The sequence below is a fragment of the Lepisosteus platostomus genome, chromosome 9 (assembly GCF_059453375.1).
Source record: "Lepisosteus platostomus isolate fLepPlt1 chromosome 9, fLepPlt1.hap1, whole genome shotgun sequence".
NCBI lineage: Eukaryota > Metazoa > Chordata > Actinopteri > Semionotiformes > Lepisosteidae > Lepisosteus > Lepisosteus platostomus.
In genome coordinates this window covers 21,565,911-21,593,626 of record NC_142619.1, presented here as the reverse complement: position 1 = coordinate 21,593,626, position 27,716 = coordinate 21,565,911, and the positions used below count along the sequence as shown (strand labels likewise).

General features: G+C 35.3%; 1 protein-coding gene across 1 annotated transcript in view; it reads right to left on the bottom strand.

Annotated features, from left to right (window-relative positions):
- Window positions 1-27,716, bottom strand: part of poc1b (POC1 centriolar protein B) — a 46,485-nt gene that overhangs the window by 7,846 nt on the left and 10,923 nt on the right. Inside the window, exons 9-10 of the mRNA XM_088647183.1 lie at window positions 26,581-26,733; window positions 26,037-26,114 (exon numbers count right to left, since the gene is read on the bottom strand). Coding sequence (XP_088503309.1) covers window positions 26,037-26,114; window positions 26,581-26,733 — 231 coding nt within the window. The remainder of the gene's footprint in view (window positions 1-26,036; window positions 26,115-26,580; window positions 26,734-27,716) is intronic.

The window sequence follows — 27,716 nt, the reverse complement described above, 5'->3', positions numbered from 1 at the left end:
TTCCCCTAATTGGTGATTTTCAATAATCCTATCCTAGATTTGCTGTGAATGTTCCCTTGTCCTCATGATGTAGTGTTTGTTGGGAGCTGTACTTATTAACAGTAGGAACTCCCAGATATATTTATCCTCAGTTTTACATCTGAAGGATGATGCCTTTTTACAGTATAGTGTCCTCATCACCTTAAGTGAACACAGGTAGACTCCATTCAACTAATGATGTGACTTCTAAAGACAAATCGTTGCACCAGAGCTATTTAGAATCAAAGAGGTGAATACTTGTGCAATCATTTTGTTGATTACTTGTATACATGTAATTCATTTAGGAGGGTCTGTACACTTTTGTTTTCATTTCTTGTTCCATAATTGAATAAATCCCAATTTAATATATTATGATTCCATATCTTAACACAATAAAATGTGAAAAAGTCCTAGAGTGGTGAATACTTTTTGTAACCACTGCACTGTTTTTTTTTCACTTTAAGCACATTTTCATACTAGGTTAAAGGCTCGTTTCCAAAGACTTCTGACCAGCAATGGACCACATTAGTTTTTCCAGTTGCTATTGAAAAACAGAAAAAATAAGGCAGGCAACATCTATGTTTAGCGGAAAATAAATGTATTATCTTACGCTATTACTCTCACTGAAACCAAATAAGCCGACAATCCACATAATCGTTGCTGTTAAGGTGCAAAACTTACATGCAAAAACAATGTAAATCAAATGCTTTACAGTTTACTCTGACAATGGCTTGTTATGTTTTTTTTTACATGTGAAAACATAATAAAACAGTCAAACATTTAAGAATTAGAATTATTATGGTTAAAGGCAACAAAGACACAGAATCTTAAAGGGGAACTGCAGTCCCAAGTTCTCAGACTGGGTATGAAATCTAGAGAACAAAATATCTCGATAACATTTGCCACATTCCAAATTAAGCACAAAACCCCAAACTTTGTGAAAGTAATTTATGGTCGCCATATTGTCACAAACCCTTGGTCTTGCCATTCCTACTCACTAGTCACTTTAATGACTAATGTAATGTGATGTAGAGCACTGCAGAATGTACCAAAGTGATCTGCATGTAGAGTTAACAAGTAAATTGTATTTTTATATTTATCCAGACTGTATGTTACATTTTCAAGAATGTCAACTACATTAACTGATAATATATAATAAAATGTCAAAACAGCTGATAAATAGAAATTCGATTAATATGAAAAACATAAAATAAGAGCTAAAAGCTGTTAAAGAAAATGAAGATCTGAGGGCCTGAAACTTACACTGTGATTTGAATGTAAAAATCAAATGTCTGTTTAAATGAATGATAAAACCAAATGGAATCTAACTGGGGATATAACAAAAACACATTTTCTATATAATTAGAATACAAAAGGTAACCATATTCCTGGAATTAATAATTAAATCATGATCTTGCTATTTCTTTATATTTTAAACAGTTTTAGTCCTAACACCATCTACTGATTTAATTAAATCAGGAAATAGATGCATATCGTTTGATAAATTATATCACATTATTACAAAGAGGAGGTGGTTATTAAATCTAACACTCATTTTCTGCACATCCTTAACTTGCAGTTAAATGAAACATGCAAGCTTTAAACAGGTCACAAATAAATTACGAACAGTTAAGTGCTGAAATGTATGGGATTGTTAAAAGGTTTAAATGAAAAAAATTTGAATAGTAACAGTTTGGATTAAATGTCAGCTATTTTATTATATTAATTTGAGTACATCTAAATTACAACCAAGCCTAATTACAACTCCTGTAAAAAAAATCTACACAACATCTTTCTGCTAATGTACTATTAATTTAAATATTTTTTCCATTTAAGTTCCAGTTAAATACAAAATTGCCAGTTATCTTTTCTTTTTATGCCCTTCAAATAAGAATAATCTTTTTTTTTTGGAAATCATCAATGTGGAACTTATTAACCAACTGAATACACTTCTTGAAGGAGCTGTAGGGATGTAACGACTGTACGCAGTTTCCTCAGGAACTCTACACTTGTCAGAGCCATCTGCTATTTTTCAAGCTGCCCACAGTGCCCACATAAGATTGTTAAAACAAAACTGGAGAACCAATGAGGCTCATACTGAAACCATGACAAGTTCACAGGTGTCTGGCAAGTCCCAAGGGTTATACAGCAAAACGAGGGCACTTTGACGGCCTCATGGCCCACTGCTCCTAGCAATGCTTGGCCTGTTGCACGCAGCTTACAAGGAATGCTGGTCACAGCTGGTTAATGACCCAGCCCGACCGGGAGTAGCAAAGTCTGGGCTGTAGGACCCCTGTAGCTATACTGCTTACAGTTCCAGTACCACTGCAGTTCAAAGTTTTAATAGCTCCAAACAGGGGTACTTGTTTGGTCCCTTTTTACAGCAGCTAAAGAGAATGAACATAAATTAGAGAGATAATAGGCAGCTTAGATAAAAAGTGAAAAGTATTTTAAGTTTAGGACATAAAAGGAAAATTCGGAAACAAGGTGAGGAAGTGAGATCTATCAAGTGTGCTCCCGAATAGATTCAAAATAACATCAGAAATGAATAAGAAAAGAATGTTGGAATATTGATTTTATACAGCAGGAGTAGCATGTTAGAAAACTGCTGTTAACCACAGATTTCTGTTCAGATTCTTGTTGAACACAGAAGCTCTATGAAGAAAGTCCATTGAAGCACTGATTTTGTGAGCACCGATTTAACAGAAACAGACCAGCATTGATTGTAGGAAAGAGACTCCAGCGTATTTGGCAGGTCAGCATGTGATAACAGTTCATGGCAGATATAAATTACCAAACAGAGTGTATGCTTAATGCATCAATACAGGAAACTATTAGCATGGTATTATGAGGCGGATGTAGGGCAGGAAATTAAATTTTGTAGCCTCAGAAAATGATGTCACAGTCATCCTTGTCAGTAATTGATTATTATTGCTTCCTGTCAGAGTGGACAGATGAGGCTAGCTAGGCAGTAAGTGGCACAGTAGCCAGTATGGAAGACAGAAGATCAAAAATAATCCCCTTTTCACAACATTGCAGAAGGAGAAATGCTGTTTCAAGCTTGGCTCCCTGCTTCTACTCCTGCTTTTGTATTTTAAAACTCCAGGTTTTATTTGCTACAGGTCACAAACTCAGAGAATTTCTCAATTTTAGTAATACGCAGGGAGCTACTCTTATTTTTAACTCCCTGTGCTCACTGAATCTGTTAGTACTTTATAGCCTTCCCAGATAACAATAACATATACCTTTCACCTCTCTGAAATCCATGTCTGATTTACACTAACAATGGGGTTTTGATATACAATGTAAGGAAACAATAATTGAGACACTTGTAAATGTAGTCTGCCTTCAATATTACTGCAGTGAATCTGTTGCTTTAACGGTGTGAAACTAAATACTCAGCAGATCACAGTGAATCAAGCATCTTCTCAGAAGATAACTTTTTAAGTGCAAGCCCGTAACAAATCACATTCTCAAATACAACAGGCACGCTGCAAACCACTGAACTATTATTATGCAAAAACGAAAGACAGTTAACACTGAAAAAAGGTTCATTAAACAATGGCACATCAGTGTTTTTTCTTTAATAAAACATTATTTGTTGCAGTTAAGTGTTTTTTTTTCCTTTTTGAGAGCTTGAGACTAAAGGATTTTTGTTTAATGTACTACTGTTAAAACGACTTGAAAAATGCCCCAGGCTTCTTCTTTTACTAAGAATTCTCCATTTGGGTCCTAAAGATATAGCAAACCCCTCAGCAAAAACTCAGCAAGCCCCTACATCTGATCCTTGATGTGTAGCAACAACACACGATGTCTTTTTCTATGCTGATCACTAACATGATACACTAGATGCCTACAAATATCCACAAGCACAAAGGAGACAAAGGAATGAGAAAATATAAGCATGTCTGGTTAATTTGTAAACCCAAGAGAAAGTAGGCAAATAAATTCCATCTATAACAATAAAGTGCTTCTGGAACTGCAGCATTTGTGCAGAAAGAAATGCAAAACTGGAAAAAAACTGCAGTTTTTTGGGATCAATGACTACTTTATCCAAGTACTGTATGTAGTTATTTCAGAACTGAGCCCTTATTTACATTCTCATCGCATCTGTATTCATTTTTATTTTTATTCTGTATTTATTCTGTACTTTCCCTGTGCTTATCCTTCACTCCACACCTGTCAGCCCCCGAGCTTTTTTCATCTTTCCTGTATCCACTCCATTCAGTCTCACTCGGTACAATTTTGTTTTCTCTTTTTAAATTTAGATTCTTGAATTCACCAACTTCCCCTCATTCTGTTTTTATTTTGCAACTTTCTGTTCCTTTCTTCTCATGCCTTTCCGTGAATTGTGAAATATATTCAGCAGTCTCACTTCCTAGTGTTCTTCACTTTTGGTTCCATATTTTTCTTCTTCCTTCCCTGACAGGCTCGTGCTTTCTCTTCTTATATATAAATTCAAACACTCAATATATGGTGCTGTTGTGTTGGGGGAAATGCAAAAGAATAAACAAAAATGTGCTTTGCACTCAGAAAATGTATAATTAGTGCAGGAATGAAATATCTAAAATACAAAAAAGATTAGATGCCCTAAACATTTTACAGGTCTATCTATGCTGGTAACCATACCATTTAAGATATAGTTGTATATAACAACAACTTCCAACAGCTAGGGCAGGTCAATTCTTGTGTATCAATCCTATATGACACAAGCGCATTGTTCAATAGGTAAGTAAAGGCAGATAATACAGAACAGTAATAATAAGGGAGGTACTTCATAGTTTCAATTGCACTCGAGTGGAATGTTTACAGAGAAACAAAGAATAACGATGATAATAACTGGGCGAAATTTTCCAGGCACTTCTCTTTTGTATTTCAAGTGAATCTGCAGATGGAGTGGGTTAGAGTAACGAAGCCCCAGTATTCAGTTACAACACAATAAAGAATTAAAATCAGGATGATTAGAGGTCTGTAGATTACCCAGTTTTTTTTCAGTAAAGCTTGCTTCAGTGTTTTTCATGTTTCACTGAGCCATCACTTAAATGGTTTCACCTCAGTCATGAATTCCAACCTTTAAAATAATTAAAATTACTAAGAGATGCTACTGCAAAGGAGGAGTGACACCTGGCTTGATAATTGGAGAGGAGTTTGAAAATAAACAGCTTAATACAAGGCCTATGAAATATAAATTGATATACTGTGCAACCTTAAGCAAAACTAGAAAAGGGCAAATAGGTTTGTGTTCTATGACAAAAAACTCTCTGAAGGCCTAAGCAATTACTTATCTTGGTTAGTGATAGCCAATAGTTAGTGACATTGATACTGTATTATATTTATATTTGTATAACATATTTAACAATTCTTTCTTGTTCATCATAATTATCAGAGATGTGCTGGATGTGCATGCTGCCAAAAGGGTCTGAAAGCACAATTGAGTACTTTTCAAAGTGCAAAAATGGAGATAAATTATGTCTAGAATAGACTTTTTGTAGACTTTTGACTATTGACTTTCGGGCAGTAAGGTGTTAAAAATCACAGCATATATTCATAAAGAACGGATTAGAAAAAACAAACACAGGTTTCTGGACTAAGCTATTAAGTAGGTCCCTACTTTAATTTCTTAATTCATATAAAATAATACATTTTCAGTGTGACTAAATCAGATATGCTCAATCCACTTATCCAAAAGAATTAGAAAACTTTGAAAATGCCTTTAAAACAATAATAATGCTAAACCCAAATGATAAGAGTAATGGGTTTGCATATCTTGCAGTGATGGATACTGTGTGTCAGATGGGTTTTGTACTTATATGTATGTATATGTAAAAAGTGATTTATGATCCTTTGGGATTAAAAGCACTACATACATATACATTTTTTTTAAATTATCAGTAGTAGTGACATTCACTATTAACAGTTTTATACTTGTGCACTGTTGTAAGTAAAGTGAATTTTTAAATAATTTATGAAATTGGTAATCAGATTGGATATATCATATCTTGGACACATTTACTGCATGTTTAGAGGATACATCTAACCCAGACAACAGGCCTAGTCTTGGGATCAATTAAAAAACAAATGATTGGCTATTGCTATTTTCTGGATTTACTTTCAATGAAATTCAATTTAATTTACGTTTAACCACAAAACATTGTGCAGCATCACATTTTGTTACTTAAGAAGAGATGCAAGAGTACAAACTAGCTGACACAGACATCTGTCTCGCTGTCAGCTGACAGTGAGGTATTTTACTCAGTATATTACAATACTGTATTAAGAACAGAAAATATCTGCACTTGTAACAAGTATGCCTCAAACCCACCGTACAGTGGTCTACATAAGAAATCAGCTCGCACTTGTACAATAAACAAGTAAAACTTACCAAAAAAGCATATGGTACACTAACTAATGTTTGAGACCATGGTTGTAATGTAGAGATGTTAACATTTGTAAATGTTTACTGCTAGATCTTTCATTCTCCCCCAGGTGTCCCAGAAAAGCTATTGAACATGCATTAACACCAGTAACTTGCTCAAAGTCTGGGGTATCGACTGGCAGTGACAGTGTGAGATGGCGAATGGCAGAAATCTCACACTGTGTTTATATCTTCCTGCACATGCAGGGACACTGACCTTCAGGGAAGTAACGGGGCCTTTGAAAAGACTTGAGTGTTTCAGTATGTACTTTATCTGCCATACAGAGAACAAGAACAGAAAGAAAAGTGTTCTTTTTTAACCACAGCAGATTACCAACTCTCAGATAACAGTTACTTTAAAGGAAGGTGATTAGTTAATTTTTGGGTTTAAAAAACGGAGTTTTGGAAGGAAAACAACTATAGCTTTATTTTTTTTCTCTGTGACTCAGTCTCAGGTCCAATGCTTTCTGTTATGTTTATTACATTCCTTTGCTACCTTTCAAGTGGACACCTCAGAAAAATCACAACTTACTGAACAATTACTTATTTTTTCACTGTACCATGTGGGGTTTTCTAGCTTCGGCATATAGCACAAACTTATGACTGGAAAACCAGATTATAGGTAACTATAAATCTGACCCTGTATCCAAAAGAGGCATCCGGTTAACATATAAATACTAAAAAGAAAAATGTAAGGCTGTCTTTCTAGCTTTCTTGCCATATGAAGTTAAAACCTAGACATTGTAGACTCCACACTAAAGAGCTAAAAAGGGCTGACATTCGCTGCCTAAGATCTCTGACATCAAACAGCAGGATATGGATGTCAAGCACTGTGCATTCCCTGAACTAAAAGGCATGACCAGATCTGAGGCAGTGTGTACTGATGCATGATTCAGATGGAAAAGATAGATACATTTGTCTTTCTAAACTGAACAAGTAAAATATCACTAAAAGTCTACAATACAAGAATAAGCATCATCCAGCTATTCAGATAGTATAGTGGTAGGCAACTGAGCATTTGGTAGTGTATGTTTGGGGGCTAAATTAAAAACAAATAATCATTGCACAAAAAACTGCATAATAAATCTAATAACTAGCTTCAAAAATGTTCACAGAGTAATCAGGGATGGAGAGGGAAGAGGTGTAGAAAAGGCCAGAATAATTATTGAGTTCATAATATTTATATGGCACAAAGAATAGAAATTAAAAGTAAAATCAAAGTTAGTTGTATAACTAAAAAAGTCTTAAATATTAAAGTACACTGCCTTTAATATAGCCACCTTGAATTACTACGAAGTGAGCAGTGTACAGCCAAGCACAATGACTAGTGATAAACAGACATAGTTCTATCAGTGATATCAAGCCGCGAAATGCTATACTTACTGTAACTATACAACTGGGAAACAACTTAAACAATGCTTTTGATGGTCTTATGAAATAATACTGTAGATTAATGTCATAATAAGACATTAAGTAAATAATCTTTGGTATAAAGAATCTTTGACTATATCCAGGTTACATATTTCAAGACCATTAGTCAATCTGGACTGGCAGAGTTAACTAAAGCTCACAGCAGTTGTGAAAAAAGTTAAAAGAATCAAGTATAACAGTATAACAGATAAAAGAATCAAGTATAATCACAAAAGCAAATGACATTAGATATTACAATGGCTATGCATACTGGGTAGACTTCCTTCATTTTGATGATTCAGCATAACACTTTGATTTCAGAGTTTTGAACATAAAGATGGATTTTGTTGTTTTGTTTATTGTTATGGAAGGTGAATTAGCTTGTTACAAGCCTTGTATGTTTAACAAGTCAAACCATGTTGTCTTTAAAAACACTAAATAACTCTACAGGCGATAGGGGTGTAAGAATGCCTATTCATAAAAAAAATATTCAGTTCTCAGTTTTACTTGTACATTTGACACTGATTTAAAAAACAGCAGCTCAGAGTATGACTTTTGGCAAGGAGACATAATCTAAACTGTCTTGAAATCCACTTTTCAGAGAAGTAAAACACATAATGTAACAACTCACCAGCACCATTTTAGAAACCCACCCTCAACACCAAATACCAGCCTAAAAGCCTCTGGCTATCAAATATGCCTCTGACTTGAAAAGGTGAGAAATTACCCCTATGGAGGGACTAATAATAGGTCTCCAAGAGGGATCAGCTTCACACACACTGTCGTAAATAACTGAGATACTGAGCAATCGGCAGGAGACGGAAAATAACAGGAAGAGGCCTACAGTAACAGTGTGGCATCCCAGGCATGTGGTAAAACATCAGCATGATGCCCGACACACAACTCCTCAGCTGACACATGGGACACCCGGTTACCTCTGTGATTGGCAGGGGAGGGGAAAAGCACTGGACTCTGTCTTTTGGTTAACCATCAGTTTCTGCCTGTTCTCAAAAGAATTCCACAAATTCCTGAGGATTTGCTTTGAAAAGGACTGTTCATGCGGAGGATGGCCGGTTATTCAAGGTTACTTGCAGAAGGGGTGTCTGAGGAATGAAGAGGCCACTATCACAGAAGTCAGGATGCCTGGTGTGACCTGAAAATAATAATGATCTGTTCGCCGAAGAGTGAGAGGACTCTTTTCAGGTTGTAACAAATTCATCAAATCACTGGAGAAAATGAAAAGAAAAAAAGACACCCGTTGCTTTTCTGTACTTATCCTCCTCCACTAACAAACAGAATTTAATCAGCAAAATACTGAAGGTTGCATGACATTGTTCACCACAACGCACAAGTGAAAAAAGGAACAGTTCCTCACTTCTTGCAATACAGAAGTCTGTTTGTTTTGGGGTCAGAGCAGGTTATTTGTTATCATTGATGGTGCATTCAAAAGTATTATGTGATTTCAAAGGAATCAATTAATTCTCAGCTCTTGCAAACCTCACATCAGTAATAGCTATTTTCAATTACAAATAAATTCAAATGCCATTTTAGTTACGACTACATCCAAAACATACATCATCTAACACCAAATCAAGAAAATATGAACAAAAAGTGTGCATTGTATATACTATTTCTTATCCCTGAAGGGTCAGAACCATCTGTCATGGCCAAAGTCATAAAATTTGACCATCACCAAAGTCATGTAGTTTTGATATGATACATTGAATTCAACACTCTTTTAATTCCATCCAGTGACCTTCCACAATTTAAATTATATTTATATTCTCTGTAAAGGAAACAAGAAAAACAAAAAAATACAAAAAATAGCAAGGTTTAACTTTTCAGATTTACTAGTATACTATCTGGGAAACATTTCTCTGTTGTTCTTTTGCTATTTATTGGCAATGCAATAATAAGTTTAACATGCAAGACAGAGTTTCCACTGCAATGCAAAGAAATATATACAGTATATCCAGTCCAACAAGTATCGACAGCTAATCTAATAAGGCCTATCAATACCTGTTGGATTGGGAACAGAGTTTTCTCAGTTGGGTGAAAGGAACTAATATATACAAATGACCCAGACCTTCTAAGAATTCTCCATTTCTCAGTATTTTAATACTGAAGCATAAAAATTGGCCTAATTTCATTGTACTTGAACATCAAGTAAAAGCAAGCAACCCTGTCTTTAAAATGATGTTTTCGTACTTTATGTGAAAGGTGATATAGGGAGTTAATATACAGTATGTAGCTTGGTGAGCTAAACACAATGACAAATAAGTGCTATGCACACCCAACCTTATGAATCAATTTGACTCTGTAATGTCAAAGCATATGAGAAATTTCTCTGAAATCACAACCTAAAATCATCTGAACTGAGAAGTGCCACACAATAATATTGGAAGTATTTAATTCTATATAAGCAGACAAAATATTTCTGTCAACAACAGAATTAATTCTGCTGTTGCCATCACTAGTTACAGTATATCACTGATAAAAATGAGCCAATTCCAGAGGCTGCGGTTTTCTCCACCATGCTTCACAGGTGAGCTTGGTTCTTTGGAGCATCTGCATTTTCTTTCTTTAACCTTTCCAATCCTCTCCTGGTTCATCTTTGCACTTCTGAGGAAAGGGTTCTAATCTGGCTTTTCTGTTCTTGGTTTTGATGAGAGATTTAAATCTTGCAGTGCAGCCTTCATAATCCCCCTGTCTCAGTCTTCTGCGGACTGAGGATTTAGATACCTTTATCACTGTACTCCGGAGGTTAGTGATTTCTCTGACGGTTATATTTGGGTTTCCTTGACAGCTCTGACAATATTACGGTCATGAACTTTTTTGTTTTACCAAAATGATCTTAGCTGATTGATTATAACTGTTTTATAATCTATTTACTATGAATGCACAGTATCAATATCACCAGACAGCCTCATGCTCTTACTTGTACAGTTATGGATTTTATTCTGTCTTTGCCTTTACATGATCTATACACTAAGTAAATATTTTTTGTACAGTAAGATATTTTGATTAGTTCATTGTTCATTTGTACAATAGAGATTATGCAAATTTTATTTCTCCACATAACTGCTTCATAATACATTTAATCATAACATCTTGCCTTAAAAAAGCACTGTTGGTAAATTCTGCTCATTGTAGCATATACTTAGCAATATGCCAAACTATTCAAATAGATCAGGAAAGTACCTAAACTCAACTTGTTTATCCCCAGTTACAAGTACTTGGAATGAATCAGACTTTTACATGTATTTTAATTGAATTTTAGTGTCACTTTTCACCTACGAGCAGAAATTTTGGAACCAAATAGCAAAGGATGAGTAAATTCTAAATTGCTGATAACTGATGGTATGACCGGTTTCTATGCTTTTGTTCTTATCTGATTTTATTTCAGCTTCTGAAATGACTTTTTTAACCAAAAGGTCTTTGGTTTTTAACTAAATCACTTCAGTCAAGTGAGACAGATTGATAGAATGTTCACAGCTATTATGAGCACCTTATTACCCAACAACAAGAGAGATCTCTCAGTCAATTGTTCCATTATTTGTACTCCTTCAAAATAAAGAGGTTCAACACAATCAAGGTGTTTAGTTGACCTATGACTGTAAAACTGAACGGACATTTTAACAAATTAAATATTTAGGAGTGGTACTTATCAGTCATTTTTATTAGAAATGTTTTTATTACTACAGTTCATAATTAAAATCCTAGTTTATACTTCACTGCCCTAAACATTTAATGGCACTGCATTTTTCCTATAAAACCCTGCAAGTTTAAATAAGTAAACAGATGAATTCCAAATAAAAATAAATCCATGGGGTAGGAGTGCCTGAAGAAGAACCTTTCTTTGTGAAACATGAAGAAAGAGTCCAAGCAATGTAGCAATGCAAAATCTTATTTGATTTTTGCTGCTGATCCGATGAATCAATAATAGCATCTTTTATAAAAACATAAAATCTTCAAGCATGAAACACTACCTGTGGTAAAGTAAGATGTACAAAGAACTGTGAGAATCACAATCAAGCTCCGGTCAATAAAACCAAAAAATCTGCTGCATAAAACAAGGTTAATCTCAATGCACGATGTCTGCCAATAATTTCTGAACAGTGCATCAACTGTTTAGAGGCCTGTGCTGTAGATCAGACACAAACCTAAACCTTTTGCATGTCAAGAAGTTATTTGAAGTGTTTTTTGTGAAGTACAATTTTTGTCTAGACCATCTGAATATAAAGCTGTTCTCTAGTTATGTAAACAATGCAATGAGTCACGCTCTCCTTTGCACATACTGTACAGTATAAACTAGATTTTTCAGCACCATCATTAATGCTATATGCCTTTTTCATGTTTGAACTGGAATTAAACAATTCAAAACCTTCAAAGGGAGAAGGCATGGGAAATGATCATAAATAATTATATGCATACAAATAGTTATGAGTATAAGTATTAAAACCCTCTACGTCTAAAATGTCGAATTAAGTAATGGTATTTAACCAACACTTATGGTATCTCTTTTAGGTTTACCTAACAAAACTTAAGAAGATTATTCCGCACAAAAATTAGGAAGGCCAATCTAGTTTGTCTTGTTGCTAGTAATGAACTAATACAAAGGATCAATTACTAGCGAGACATTTTATTGAAAAAAAGTCAACATATCATATTTACCAGAATGGTTAAATCACTGGACTTCCACGACACTCTGTGTGAAAACTGACAACAGAAGGCATTTTCCCCTAGTTTCCCTATGCCTCCTTGTTTGTGTTTCACTGTTGATTCTGACTGGGTTGATTCTGTCACCGCCTTTGAGAATTTTGAATACATGAATCAGGTCAGCTTCTAATTTTCTCTGTTAAGGAGTAAAAAGACTTATTTCAGTATGTCAGCGAAGGCCATTCTGTTAAGCCCAGTAATGTGGTTTGTTACTCCTTTCTGAAATGATTGCAGAGTAGGAGTATTTTTTTGTAGTGCTACCTTGCTACCTCTGCTTACACCGTGAAGAAGAATTGGATGCAGTGGAAATGTTTTGGGCAGCCCCTACAACAACCCCAGAAGGAATGAAGTGTGAGAGTCGTGAGGAGAAGGTCATGAGATCATAAGTACAGGTACAAACAAGAGGAGGCCACTTGTGCCACCTTGCCTTGTGAAAAGGATCTTACCCAGCTGAAAGATGCCAGGGTTTCTGCTTCAACAATAGGCTGGGATGCTTGTTTCATTCTCTCACAATAATTTAGGTGACGTACCTTATGCTCTCGGTTTTAACCTAGTTACATCTCAGAAGTTTCCCCTTTTGTCCTTGTGTTTGAGTCCCACTGTTCATTCTGAAGAAGTCTTCTAAGTGGATCCTGTCTTTCAGGATTTTGAATTCTTGTATCACGGCCACTCATAATTGTCTCTAATCAAGACTAAAAAGACTTACTCCATACACTCCGTCAGTGTACAACATTCCTTTTAGCCTGGAATTGATTATGGTTGCTATTCTCTAGATTGAGCATCTCTGATATCTCTGTAATATTTTTTCTATTATATGGTGACCAAAATTCAATACAATATTCTATATGAGGCCTTTCTAGTGCATTACACAACTTCAACATATGATCCCTTTATTTGAATTTCATGTTTTTAATTATATATCCTGACATTGTGCCTTGTAATTGTTTCCTCATATATCAGTGTGTAAACACAAATACCCAAGACTTTTTCATCAGTAGCCTATGCTAGCTCAGTGTTTCAAATTTAGCATTTGTGATACAAGCATGCAAAAACCTGCACTTGTATACATTAAATGTAATCTGTCAGGTGTTGCTCCAGTCTTGAGTTATGTCTCCTGTATTTTATTTTTTTCTTCTGCTGCTTCTATAGTGTTTGCTAATCTTCCTGTTTTGGTATCATCTGTAAACCTGACTAGTTTACTACCTATACTAGATACTGATATACTGTAAATAAGAAGGTGTAACAGTCCTAGTACAGATCCCTGTGGCACTCCACTAATCACCCCAACAATCTTGGGGTTCAATTATCCTTGACCAAAAGGGATATCCAATGAAAGACAATTTTAGCATAATATCCTTTGATTGAAAAATATATTGAATCTGTAGAGTCCAAAGCAATGGTTTATAATTATAGGAAACCAGACTATGAAGAAATGAGATGGGAGTTTAGGAGCAGTAGAATGAAACATGATAGATACAGAAACAGCCGAAAATGAATGACAGAGGATTATCGTATGAAAAGAAGTTTTTCAAAATCTAAATTCTCCAGGATGGGCACATCAATCTTTCTTGGGATCTCCTAAAAAGTTTCAATTCCAAAATGAAATTAAAAAAATAAAGATTTAGTTAGGTATCAACTTGTACAAGAATGTAAAGGATTGGTGATACACAGTTCACACGATACTTTCCACATACATGTATAATAATCTGCTTTAAACTTGAGATAATACCACGTTAATTCTAAAGTAACTGTGGGAACTAGCTTAAGGCAGCAAACATACTGCTAATTGCACCACAAATGAACAATGGAAGTCTAAAAGAGCTCCATTCTTTGGGATGAAAGATCAGCGTTCCCAGCTCAGTATTTAACTTGCTGGTTTTACAAGACAACACAACAAACAACTGATTTATGGACAAGATTTATGGACTCCTTCTAAATCCACCAGCACTTTTTAAAATGGGTCATTTTAATGTATTACAAGGAATCAGAATTTGTAAATACATTTTTAATCATTGTTTTAATCTGAACACCAGATGACAAGCCAGATATTTTACAGAGTGAAAAAAAAACATTAAAATGAATATAATAAAAAATAATAAACATTCATATAAATTAAGTGTTTCAATAATTTAATTTAATAGCTGGCCTATATTTCCTGATTTTCACAACCTCAGGGCATACTGATGAAAATTTCTCTCTAAAACAAATTTGAACAAGAAAACTCATAGCGAATAAACAGAATTTCTATCTTTTCAAATACTGTACACCAAAGGAGTCGAACAAATTATCAATAGTATAAAAATGCCAATTCAAATTCCACCTCATTCTAAAGAAGATTCAGAAGCATGATCCATTTATAACCATCTTCCAATCTGCTGTGACCTACAGAATTCATAACCATGGGATATGGGTATGGGATAATTAGTCCCAGCTATTCAACAACCCTCCGTTCAGCTCTGCCTTAAACGTACTGAGACCCAGAGACAGGAAGGAAAGGGCTGTCTGGTTGTTTTCTGATGGATGTGGGATGATGGCTATGGGCATTCCCCTCATGCCTTCCTATCAGCTGTGGGGAACAACTGACGCCAAATGTTCTTTGGTCTCCATGGAAACAGGAAGCATGAGGTGCTTCAATGGGAAGCAGTGGGGAAGGAGCAAGAATTCCAGAAACATTGGCGCTAGCAGCTTCCGATGTTATAAGAAGTGGAAAAGGAGGCTGGGGACAAGGTACATTGAAACTAATAATAAAATTAAACCAATAACAATAACCTCAGAGAATCTACATAGTCTGTGTCTAGGATATTTATACCTTCCTACCTAACAGGTGGGCTGACCAGTGTGAGACCGATATGTCTGTCCCCTTTTTATATATTAATTTTTTTTTTCTTTCATGCATCACGAAAACAACTCTCCATTCTCAACAAAGAGATCTCAGGAAGCCTGTCTGAACTTCATTGTCTCTTCACTTCACAGTAATATATACAAACATATATTAAACTTGTGTAAGAAGGGCTCAAAAATGTTGAATTCATTTTTCATAGCTTTCTAAATATACCCAAACTTAAGAACATGGCCACAAAACCATAACACAAAAGAGAACAAAAAAGATCAAAGTTCACCTCAAACCATAACCTCCATTTATCTCGCACGTTCATTGACTCTACAGGAAAAAAAAATGTTTTTCAAACGGAAAACTTAAATGGAGAAATCAAGAAGGATATATTTATTCTACATTCTATTTGGTTAAGGTTTTCAAAAGTGCAAGTGCCAAATGCCACAATGTCCAAAACCCAGAGACCTCCCCTCTGCATTTGAAGAACCTGTGCAGGGGTCCAGAACTATGCTGTAAGGAGCCAAACCTAAATACTGCAATACAGCATCCAATTCATTATAATTATTATTTAATATTTTTTCCAAGTTAAACCAGGGCACAACTGTAGGGTGACAATGAGGCTTGAGTGCCATGGGCTGCAAGTTGTAGCTCCAGTTTCAGATTTGGGTTGTTAATGACTTATTTATGCATTTAAAAACTAGGCCTCTCTCGTGCATCAGCTATCATAGGCTAAGCCACACAATGTCTGTGCTGCCTAGCAACAAGGCTATGAACACTACCTTCCCTGCAGTTCAAAGCCTATTTGCTGCTGCTTTGTGATGCCTGGAACCAGGTAATACAATGCAGTAGTGTGCTTTAGTAGGTAAAACAATCATTAAGGTTTGGAACATCTATTGAACAATAAATAACACGGGACTGTTGAGCAGTAGCTATGACTGAAAGGACACATATGTATTTCCGCACTTTCAAGATCTTTTGTTAAAACTGGTGTCGTCATTTATTTTTTCAATACCAAAAAAATGAAAAATATCCTATGAATGAGTTGAGCCTGCTCTAAGCTCCTCTTAGCCCTTAAAGGCCTGCATTTATGTTTTTGAGGAAAAACAAGTAAAAACTCCTAAAATATTGTAAGCAACTATTCACTTCTGTGTCCCTCTTGATTCTACAGTTTAATGTTATTATTCACTAAAGACCTTCTCTTTCTCCTATTTTTAATCCAGATTCAGTTTGTCATTGTTTTTTTCTACTAGTCCCAATGGATCATAAAGAATTAAAACACCTAATACATTACACAATGACCAGCCATCCCAGAACATCTAATTCAAACTTCACTGAAAAGGTTTAAACAAATCATTTTCCTTCTCATTTAAGTGCAATTACCCTGTACTCTAACATGGGCAGCACAGTGGCACAATGTTTAGCATAGTGGCTAGCACTGCTGCATCAAAACTCCAAAGAACTAGTTGTTTCCCAACTTTGGTGTCTGTCTGTGTGGAGTCTGCATGTCCTTTCTCGGTTTGTGTAGGCTTTTACCATGTACTCTGTTTATGCCCTCCTCATGAAGACAGGTTCTGCTGGCTTTATTGTTCACTGTAAATGGTTCCCCTGCAGATCATCCCCAGGAAAAAGATGTCTGAGCTCCCTCACTACTTGAGAAGAGAGGCTTCAGTACCTTTCTTCCTTACAAGTACTACACACGCAGATCTCATCATTTCCAATGTCATTTTTCATTAGCCGGCGAATTATATCTTCAAGGTTTCTAGGTCTTTACACTACATTGTGCTGGTTATATGTTTGTGTGTGGGGGGGGGTGAGAATGACTTGACTTCTTACTTATTCAATATTTACAGAAATATTTAACTGTTCTTGTCTTGCACCAAAGACAGCCATCAAACAGTTGTTTCTTAGAACCATTATTTTTGTGTTTGATGATATATATTCAGAACATCAAGGAGGCTCACAGATAAAAAAAGAATGCACACTGTTTGCCTGTGAGGTGTCCCCATTCCTGTAACATACTGCAAAGTTATTTTTAGCTACTGTGTCAACTCTCTGTCAGTCTGTTCTTAGCTTCTCACAAATCCAGTATCCTTGAAAAGAACAAATAATAATCATCAGATGAAAATATCGAGTCACACACATTTTGCTGCTGAAACACAGTAAAATAAAAAGAGTAATAAAGGCCTACTTTTTGTACTGGGATTTGCAGATATACTGTATACCCTGCTGAGGAAGAAAGACTATATCTAGCAACCAGGAAACAAACTAGCATGACTTTTGGGTTTTTCAGTCTTTGATTAGCTTTATGAAAAAAAGTTTGATAAACAGCTTATTTTTTACAGCTGTTTCCATCACTAGAATCTTCATCATGCCGAGTGCAGGCCACCAATGTACAAAAGGTTGCAATAAAATGAATTGCAAGGTCCTAAATTATGGGCACTCACAGTGACATTATACTGAAGAATTTAGCTAACAATGCAGCTTTAAAATTGTTAATATGAGATTCATCCTTCACATATAATTTTAAAGAATCAATATGAAGACTATATGGAGTTTAGGAATATATATGGCTTTCTTGATGACAGAGAATGTGTCCACTGCACCTTATTTATCCTGTAGTAAAAATTCTTTTTGCTGGCCAGATGCTATGATGAGACAGACTACAACGTCCACATGTAACTTCTGAACATTCCTGGTTTCTTTGAAGTAGTCCCTTCTTATTGCAGTCCATTTGGCTGTCTTATCTAATAGTATAGAATGAGAATCCAAATCACCCGTCTCAGGACAGAACAGTAATGGAGCACCAGATTTAAGATAAAAGGATAAACGAGTTCTATGCTGAAGTCAAAGCATAGCTACCATTAAAGACTTCATACAAACAAGCATAAATAATATCTGCTGTAGAGAACTGCATATCCCTGTCTACAAGCTATCTCTCAGCCATTACCTCCCAGTAAGGAAATATTGCACGTTAAGGTTGAACATGAAAAAGAATACCCCTAGAGGTTCTATCTTTAGAGATTTCTGTCATGTCTTGTCACATCAGCCTGCATGGGCACTTGAACCTGGTATCCACACCTCGAGGCCATTCAATATCCTGTACTTCACTTTACAGGAACTGACCATTTCCTTACATATGTTATTATATAAATTCCTGCTAAATTTATAGGCCAGACAGAGTGAACAGAGACATGTGGGTCAGACACATAGATATAGCTTCCGTCATGACAGAGCTGCACCGTGTACCAAGAAGTAATAAATTAGTGGTGCTGTCAAAAAAGAAAGGAAATGAGAGATTCCAGGTTTGTCTTTTACATTCATATAAAAATTAAAGAAAAAGAGCTCTTAAAAATAGCTCTTAAAGATGAATTAATCTTTGAAAGATTGTAATCATTATTATTTATACATACTCTCTTTAACAAGATGGACAATCAATAAATCTGGGAAAACTAAATGTGAATCATTTTATAATGACGAAAGGCCAGTTTTCTCATTCATCAAGAACAGTGTTAGACGGCATGGTATAAAATGAACGAAAAAGTGCATCCAAATGGAAGGAAAATTACAATTGTCTCTAATACTGTAGCAGAAAATAGAAGTGCACCAGAATACCAATACAAAACACAAAATGCAGCATTTTGAAACAATGATATTAATAATTGCTTACACTTATATAGCACTTTTCTGGACACTCCACTCAAAGCGCTTTACAGGTAACGGGGACTCTCCTCCACCACCATCAATGTGCAGCATCCACCTGTATGATGCGATGGCAGCCATAGTATGCCAGAACGCTCACCACACATCAGCTATTAGTGGAGAGGAGAACAGAGTAATGAAGCCAATTCATAGATGGGGATTATTAGGAGGCCATGATTGGTAAGGGCCAATGGGAAATTTGGATAGGACACCGGGGTTACACCCCTACTCTTTTCGAGAAACACCCTGGGATTTTTATTGACTACAGAGAGTCAGGACTTCAGTTTTACGTCCCATCCGAAGGACAGCGCCTTTTTACAGTATACTGTCCCCATCACTACACTGGGGCATTAGGACCCACTCAGCAGCAACCTTAGTTTTTCCCAGGTCTCCTATCCAGGTACCAGACTCACACCTGCTTAGCTTCAGTGGGCTGCCAGTTGTGAGTTGCAGGGTGATATGGCTGCTGGCAAAAATGCTTATGAGTGACCTCATGGTGCATCGTCAATGGATTACTTCAAGTTCAAAACCAATATGAACACTTTTAAGCTCAAAATCAAATCTAAGTGTTTTATTCAGAACTGAAACAGGAGCTAGTTTTAATACCAAGAATGATACAAGGCTGAGCAAATTGCCGAACACTGTTGCAACAAGTGATTTTCAAGGATTCTTCACGAATCAGCTTGGATCAATAGGTTACTTGCAATTAAATAAACAAACGTCAGAGAGACTACTTACTACTAAATGTGCCTTATACTCTCACTTTATGTCAACAGGTTCCCAAAATACTAGGAATTATAATGAAGAAAGCAACTCACAGGCAGACAAAAAGTACCTCATTCATGAAAGGGCTCCACAATGGGAAAGCCATTCCAAAACCAGGATTTTACAGAGTGAAAATTGCTTTTGCTGAAGGTCAAACAGCAGTTTCATGTCACAAAAAGTTGAATGGCCAGTGACACCTTGAAGAGATGGTTGCTCTTGTGGTGCATAACTATATCTAGACAGATTACAGACGTACGGTATTCTGTGGAAAAAGGTTTTCCTGTTAGCTTTCATCCCTAAGCAGATGAAGAAAGAAAGCTGTTATTGGACCCAAGATAGCACAGGTTCATTTCTGTCACATTACAGCAACACTTATAGTCAACTCTGATACAAGTGTTCTGATTGTAGAACTTTCGTTTCTGAAATCTGTCTGAAATATCTAGAGGCTAAACCGAAATGCTGGTCTCTTCTTTGTATACACTCAGTGCATTGTAAATCTAATGTTTTAGATGCTTAAGTATCCATTCATTTTTGAAAAATTGAAATTATTGTCCTCCTTAGTTTGAGGTATACATTTATGACATCATTAATGAAGATTTGGGGGTATTTAAAGAGTACAGTGAGCTTTATGACCTTTTTGTCATATATAAATTTTAGGAGAGAAATGTCTATGGGTCATCGTTATACTCTGCTAGTTAATTATCCTTTATAAGCTTGCTTTATTTCAAGATTAGCTATGACAGCCTTTAATGCTGAAATCTACATTTCCCTACAGGTTGGGAGAAAAAATAAGAAAACTTCCCCTATAAAACACTTGATTCCTGTCAGTCAAACAGTTATTTGTATAAACAGAGACTGGTGAAAAAACACAACAATGTACTTATTGTTACTTTTTCTTAGTATCTGCCTATAAATATGTATTCCAAAAATGCAACAAATTGGAATTATTCATAACCTGCATCTGGCTTATACCTGCAACGTTTAACAGTACTATTTTATCTGAATAATATCGGTTTCCATGTGATTTGAGAAAACATGAGACTCTCAAAAGGTAACATTTAAAACTAAAATTGATACTCAAATACTAGTTAAAGACTAAAAAAAGCTTCACTATAGCTATGTTCTCAAGGGTAAATTTCCACCCTTGTAAATGACAAGTAAATACTGCCCTGAAGTCAGTGTAAGTGTAAGCCGGACATTTCTGTGTAGCTCCTGTAATAGGATGTGACAGCCTACGGCTTTAACTGCACCAAACTAGGTTAGCTGTTAGAGTAACACTGGGCTGAGGAATAGCAGGCTAGAAGCAAGCATGCTTTAGGAAGTCACCATGCTAAGGTATCTATAAATAGGAAAAGCTCTGTCTTTCTGAAGTCACTAATGCTCACTCAAGCACGTGCCTTCCTGCTTTCTGCAGGGAATCAGCTGATTGCAGAACTGTTGAAGCAGGATTTTGTATGAAGATGTGAAACAAATCAAATAATGCATATTTATACTGCACTAATGCATTAGAAGATATATACTACTTTCAACAAGTTTCTCTAACCTAATTGTAGGCTACCATATGCTTTCCAGAAAGACATGCTTTAATTACGGAGTTCATTATTAAATTCTAAATTAAAAGCATGTCACGTGCCACAGTGTATATAAGGAAAACACTTCATTATTAAGAATGCAATGAAGGGTTATAGGAACCAGTATGTCTTAATAAACCTTTGCAACATGTTAAGCTTCTACTTCTTTTAAGCTGGTGGTGGAGGGGAGTCCCCATTACCTGTAAAGCGCTTTGAGTGGAGTGTCCAGAAAAGCGCTATATAAGTGTAAGCAATTATTATTATTATTATTATTATTAAGCTGTGCTTAATGTAATTTTACATAACTGAAAACTAAATCTGTCCTTCCCTGGTAACATTCCTTTGTAAGATGTTAACTGTACTGTATTTCAGGATTTGGAACCTAGTGTCTGTAGAACTGTATTGCTATGATTGCTTATTCCAAGATTTTCCTGTATTGTGTATCTGAAGGACATACAGGTACACAAATAATTCCAAATATTATTTAGGGACAGACTGTATACTATATCATTGGTATACAAACCCATACTTTAAGGGCCAAAGATTTCCATTCTATCTGGCATCTCAACAAGCTTTAATTAGAGCTTTAATTAACAAGATTAATAGGGAACAATTTAATATTTCTCTAAGGTCTAAAAATGGTGATAATTTACATAGGTTGCAGAACTGCAGGTATGGATAACTTACATACACCACATCACCTGTCATGAAAGTTACGCAGACATGCTTATGGTGTACGTACATCTTCACGAACTCATCTTTTTTCTTAAATGTAGAAGAAAAGTGGGACTATGTCTTTAACTGATGTCCAAGATCAAAACAATCAATGATCATTTACATTCAGAAAACTATTAGAGCACTGTAGAAAGGTATGCAAAGTTCCATTATGCTAAGTGGTAAAACAAACACAAACAATGTAATAATCTGCACTAAGTACCTGAAATACAGCTACAATCAGAGGTTACAGACTGGGTCCAGTGAAGATTATTTGTAATTTGAGTTCATTTGTAATGTGTGGGAGAACATTCACCAAGGTGTTTTCTGGAAAGTGTAATAAGATTTTTAAAATAAAAAAGTAAATCACTGATATGATGTTCTAGAAAACATACCTATGTTTTTTTAGTGTTAGCTGCCAAAGTTGTATTACTTTCTAAATTATTGCAAGCTTACAGAAATAGGATAAATGAGGCCAAGAAGTAAAAAAAAATATCTTATAATCAATAATAATAATAATCAAATGCTTTTTTCAATATTACAGAAAAAGAACAGTACACCTTGATTTAAAGCATCTCAGAGATAACAATGGGAAACAATTACAAGTGGGTAACATATTAAATGAAACTTTCCCTCAGGGGTTCCCTCACCAAGGAAGAAAACGCCAGCATACCTTAGGCTGAGCAAAGACGAAAGCTATGTTTTATTAGCAGAGAAGAAGTGTTAGAAGTATTAGAAGCACAGAAGAGAAATCTTCAAAGCCTAATTAAGAAAAGAAGCAATGTTATTATTAGTTATACCTTTTCCAGCATCCAGAGGGTAATATTCCATTTGATGAAAAATGGCAACTGATCAAAAGCAAACACAAACCGAAACCAGGTGACCATATGCCATTAAATTTTACTTTGATTACATGTAAGGCACAGAAACAATAATTAGACCTAAATTAGTGGATAATCTCTGTAGAAATAAAGTTCTAGGGAACATTAAGATGATAATTAGAAAATGTATGTCTTAAACTTTTTTGAATAAGGAAAAGCAGTAATTGAAACAGAGTATATAACAAAGTATATTTAGATTTTCACAAAGTATATATACAAAGTATATTAAGATTTTTATAAGGAACATTATCAAATATTAATCCTCAAATTGCAGGCATTAGGCATCCAAGGCAATGTATGTCTTTGGATTGACAATAGGTAATTTTTAGATAACGATACAGAAAACAATAATAATAATAAAGTAGTAAATACAGAAAATAGTAATTGGTACAGATAGAGTGAAAGCTCAAGCTGGGGTGATGTACTTAGTGTACTAGAGAGATCTGTATTAAAACCACTGCTTTTCTTAATATGCATATGCATATGAATTTAATTTTTATAGATTGTGATGATATGCATATGCATGTTTTTTACCTGTGGTTGATTTAGGTCTGCGGCAGAAATGGAATTCCCTGCCTAAAAGAACATTTAAAACCAAGACAAAATACACTCCACGGTTTCATTCAAGGCCAAGTGGCCTCTTTGTGTTTCTCTTTTTTCTTACATTTTCCTTGTTTTACCAAAAAGGTGCTTCCAGAAGCACATCAGGCTTTTGACTATGTGTTCTGGTATAAGGACTTACAGTGCACCGTGGAAGAACAACTGCTATGCACTGCCCTATTATTGTGTTGATTGTAAGGCCTGCATATAAAGACACACAGGTATTTGCTGGAACTGCTTCTAAAACCTACTAATCTGAATTAGAGAATGAATTTTATGTGCTACAGATTTAGAGGGTTTTTACTGTAATCTGGAATTGCTTTATTAATGTTACAGTATGTATTACAAACTGGAACTGAATGGCAAGTAGAAGAATAATGTATTTTAATATTAATGTCATGCTTTTAAATATGCTATTTATCTGCACTGAAATGCTGTGGCAACCACTGGATTAAAACTCTCCTTTTGGAATAAGTGTACACAAAATGTATATTAAAAAAGTGAGCTTGCATTGGTTTACTAATGTATAAGTACTAATGTATAAAAGCAGTATGTCCTTGGCTAGTTTCAAACTGGTTATGTATTATAAAAATGTCTTATATTGTAAACTTTGTAAACCCCAACACAGAACCCACATGTCCTTGCATTCCATATTTGAATTCATAAAGTTAATTTACAAAACATACAATTAAAGTGATATATTAATTAGCTGGTAGAATAGTGGTTTTTATTACATACAGTCTACTAATTTGGCTTATAGGCATTTTAAATAATTCCAGAGACAAAAGTATAACTACTCACAATAACACAAAAAATATTAAGACAATGTATTAAGGTCTCCCAGCCAGGGACCTCAACACTCATGTTACAGCAGGAAAGTACTGAATGAGCAAAAAACATCAAAAAGTACAAGCTAAATTCAACTCAACCATAAAAGGCATATAAAGCTGTCATTTCATTTATCTTTTTGACTGCCAATGTAACACTGGCTTCATACATTTTTAGTGATAAAAGTACATGGACTACGTTCTAAATCTACATTTTAGATTAACAATCTAAAGGATGTACTGTCAGACCTCTGGTATTTACTGCCACCTATTGAGGAAAAGGAAACCAACCAAACACAGACACCTAATCAAGGAGCTAGTGCATAGGCCAGTTAAATATTTTTAAAACATTTTTCATATAAACAGAACAATCCCTTGGGTCTTAAACTTTTAACTTGGCTCTTTCCTCTGGATTACAAATTCAGACCACAAAAGCACTAAAGCAGTTTCACAAAATTATTCCTAGATATTTCTCATTTGAAGATCTTTTCAATGTCTCAATAAAACACCTTACATCCCTCAACATAGTATATTAGTTTGGAGATGCTTTTGACCACATTCTACACACCATTTTAAATGTACCAATAATTCCTAGCACAACTATACTTTGACATCAACCACAAATACTAGTCACTCAGACAGCAGAGAGGGATACAGTCAGCACAAAAACCTGCAATTAACAAAACATTCATAGGTTCAAATCAGGAGTTATGTTTGTGTACAAGCTGCAAAGTCACATATGGAACCTAATTCTGGGCTGAAAGGAAAGAAAGAAGAAAGACAGTTGTTCCACAGCTGTGGAGCATTCTTCAGGTGAGTTTATGCATCATAATACAAAGTATAACTTTAAGGATTGTGCCGCCCTCTGCTGTTGTTTCTTATATTTTTCATTAACACAGCAGAATTACAACTAAGCAGCGGTATGGCTTTCTATGTTTTTCTTGAAACATGCATACTTCCTTATATATTCCTAAATCAATCCAGACTGTGCTCAGGAAGACCACATTTTCCAAACATGACAGTATATGAAAACAAAGAAGAAAAATGAGATGTTAGTCACCACTTATTTTATTTTGGGGGGAATTCATTTCTAATGGCATCCAGGTCTTGTACTTTGTATTTATTAATTCAACTAAGGTTTTGCACTACTCATTAACTGTTACTAATCCTACACCAGCACATCAGAAACTATGCGTTTGAGAGCACCCCATTTTGTCCTAAGCAGTAACTCTTCATAGATCATCATAGATGGTCAATACTGCCTAACAATAAGGTCAATGTTAGAAATAGGTAGAAGTTGGTGAGTTGGCAAAATTGCAAAGTACCTTAGACTTCTTTTTTTAACCAAATTAATTGAAGCAGTTAAGAAAGACTTTTATACGTTTAAGAATAAAGTCAGATCTCCATAACAAGAATAATAAATACATTTCTACATTTATTCTGAATAGATAAATAAATGTTCTAATTAACAACACACATTTTTCTCAAATCTAAAATAACCAATACTACCACTAAAATATTTAAAGAAGAGTACATCTTAAAATAGTGCATATTTGTGTCACAAAATACAAATGTTCAACTTACCATCTTTGGATAAAGAGATTGTCCTATTTCAACAACATGTGGATCTACAGTCTGTGTATCTGCCACAGAAGGATTGACCTATATAAGAAAGAGAAGAAAAGCAAATTATAGAAGACTAAAATGTGTGCAAAAGCTTCAGACCAGCAGTTTTAATTATTTTATGTTTTCTCAGGGTCTTCTCATAAGCTTGGTAATTAGGGTAACATAGTTGAGAAATGACAGAAGGCAATTGAGTGTTCATTTATGTAATTTCATAATCACTTCGATATAATTCCACTAAAATCAGAAAAGCTTTCCATTGTACACTAAACAGCACTTTCCGTAAATGTCACACAATCTCCTTATTCTGACTAGACCAAAAGAAATATATTAACAATTCTCCCTGATATTAAGAAGAACCAATCAGTGCAGTCTTGTGGATGAAGATCCCTGAGAATCCAATGTGAAAACAGTATTGAATTTCTTTCTTATTTAATTGGGCACGCAGTGTTCTTTATTTGAACACTGCGTAAGTGCAGCAGAGGAATTGGGGTGAGTTGTGCACCTGGATGGATGAAGGAGACACGGTTTGCGAGTGGGGCGACCTGGGGTAGATGTTCGTCAGGTGTGGAGGGGGGTCTGGGTTGACACGGCTTCTGTTGTGCTTTAGAACGTCCTTGTAGTTAAACGCATCAAAGTTCGTTTTCCACACCAGAACCTGTGGGCAATAATTGCCAGGGGAAAAAAACAACAATGCTTTTACAGGTATATTTTTTTAAATATACAGGGGTTGCGAAACCTAAGTACACCTCCTTTAAGAGTTTGTGGTTCAACTTATTTACACATCTTTGACCTCTTCTTAGTCCTCACTGTCTTGAGTTTCATTCAAGTACTGTTTTGCAAACTTAGGCTGTACAGCAATGTTATTCTTGGAGAGCCAGGGTTTTGAATTTTCTCCTTTTGTAGATTCTCTTTCTTACCTCATGGTGGAATCATGGACTTCATATTGTTCGGAAATGGCTTTGTTACCGTTCCCAGGCTAATATGCAACAACAACTATTTCTTTAAGAGTGTCACGGATTTCTTTTGATCATGATAATAATGATAATTAATGAATAATTAACGATAATGATCATGATCAGGTTAAGCTGAGTGCTTCAGACCAGACTGACAAACTTTCTAATTTTATATACAGGTAGAATGACTGTATATTAATGACTCAGAGGGAAGGGGGGAGAAAAATGAGAAACCAGGATGACTGGTATCCTAAGCAATACTTCCAACCTTCCTGAGACAGCGAGTTGTAAAAATCTCTGAAATAGACGGGAGCTGTAATCCAGTGATGGACTTGGCTGACCTGATCACCCTCTGTAACGCCTTCCGGTCAGACAACAAGCTGCTGTCAAACCACACTGTAATACAACATGTGAGCTAGAGGTCTGCTACCCGAAGTATTCTCTTCCAACTGCGGGCTCGGGCCAGGTTTGGGTTTGTTTTCTAATAAGTGAAAATGAATTATTATTATTTAATTTTTTTAATTAATTTTTAGTAGAAAAAATATGTATGTGTATGTGTGTAACAGAGCCACCTAGATAACTGTTCGCAATGGATGAAATAAAACAAAAACTAAAAAAGGGAGAACTACTCAAAATGCCAAATGAGTTGGGGACGGCTTAGTTATGGAAACATTATGACCTTGTG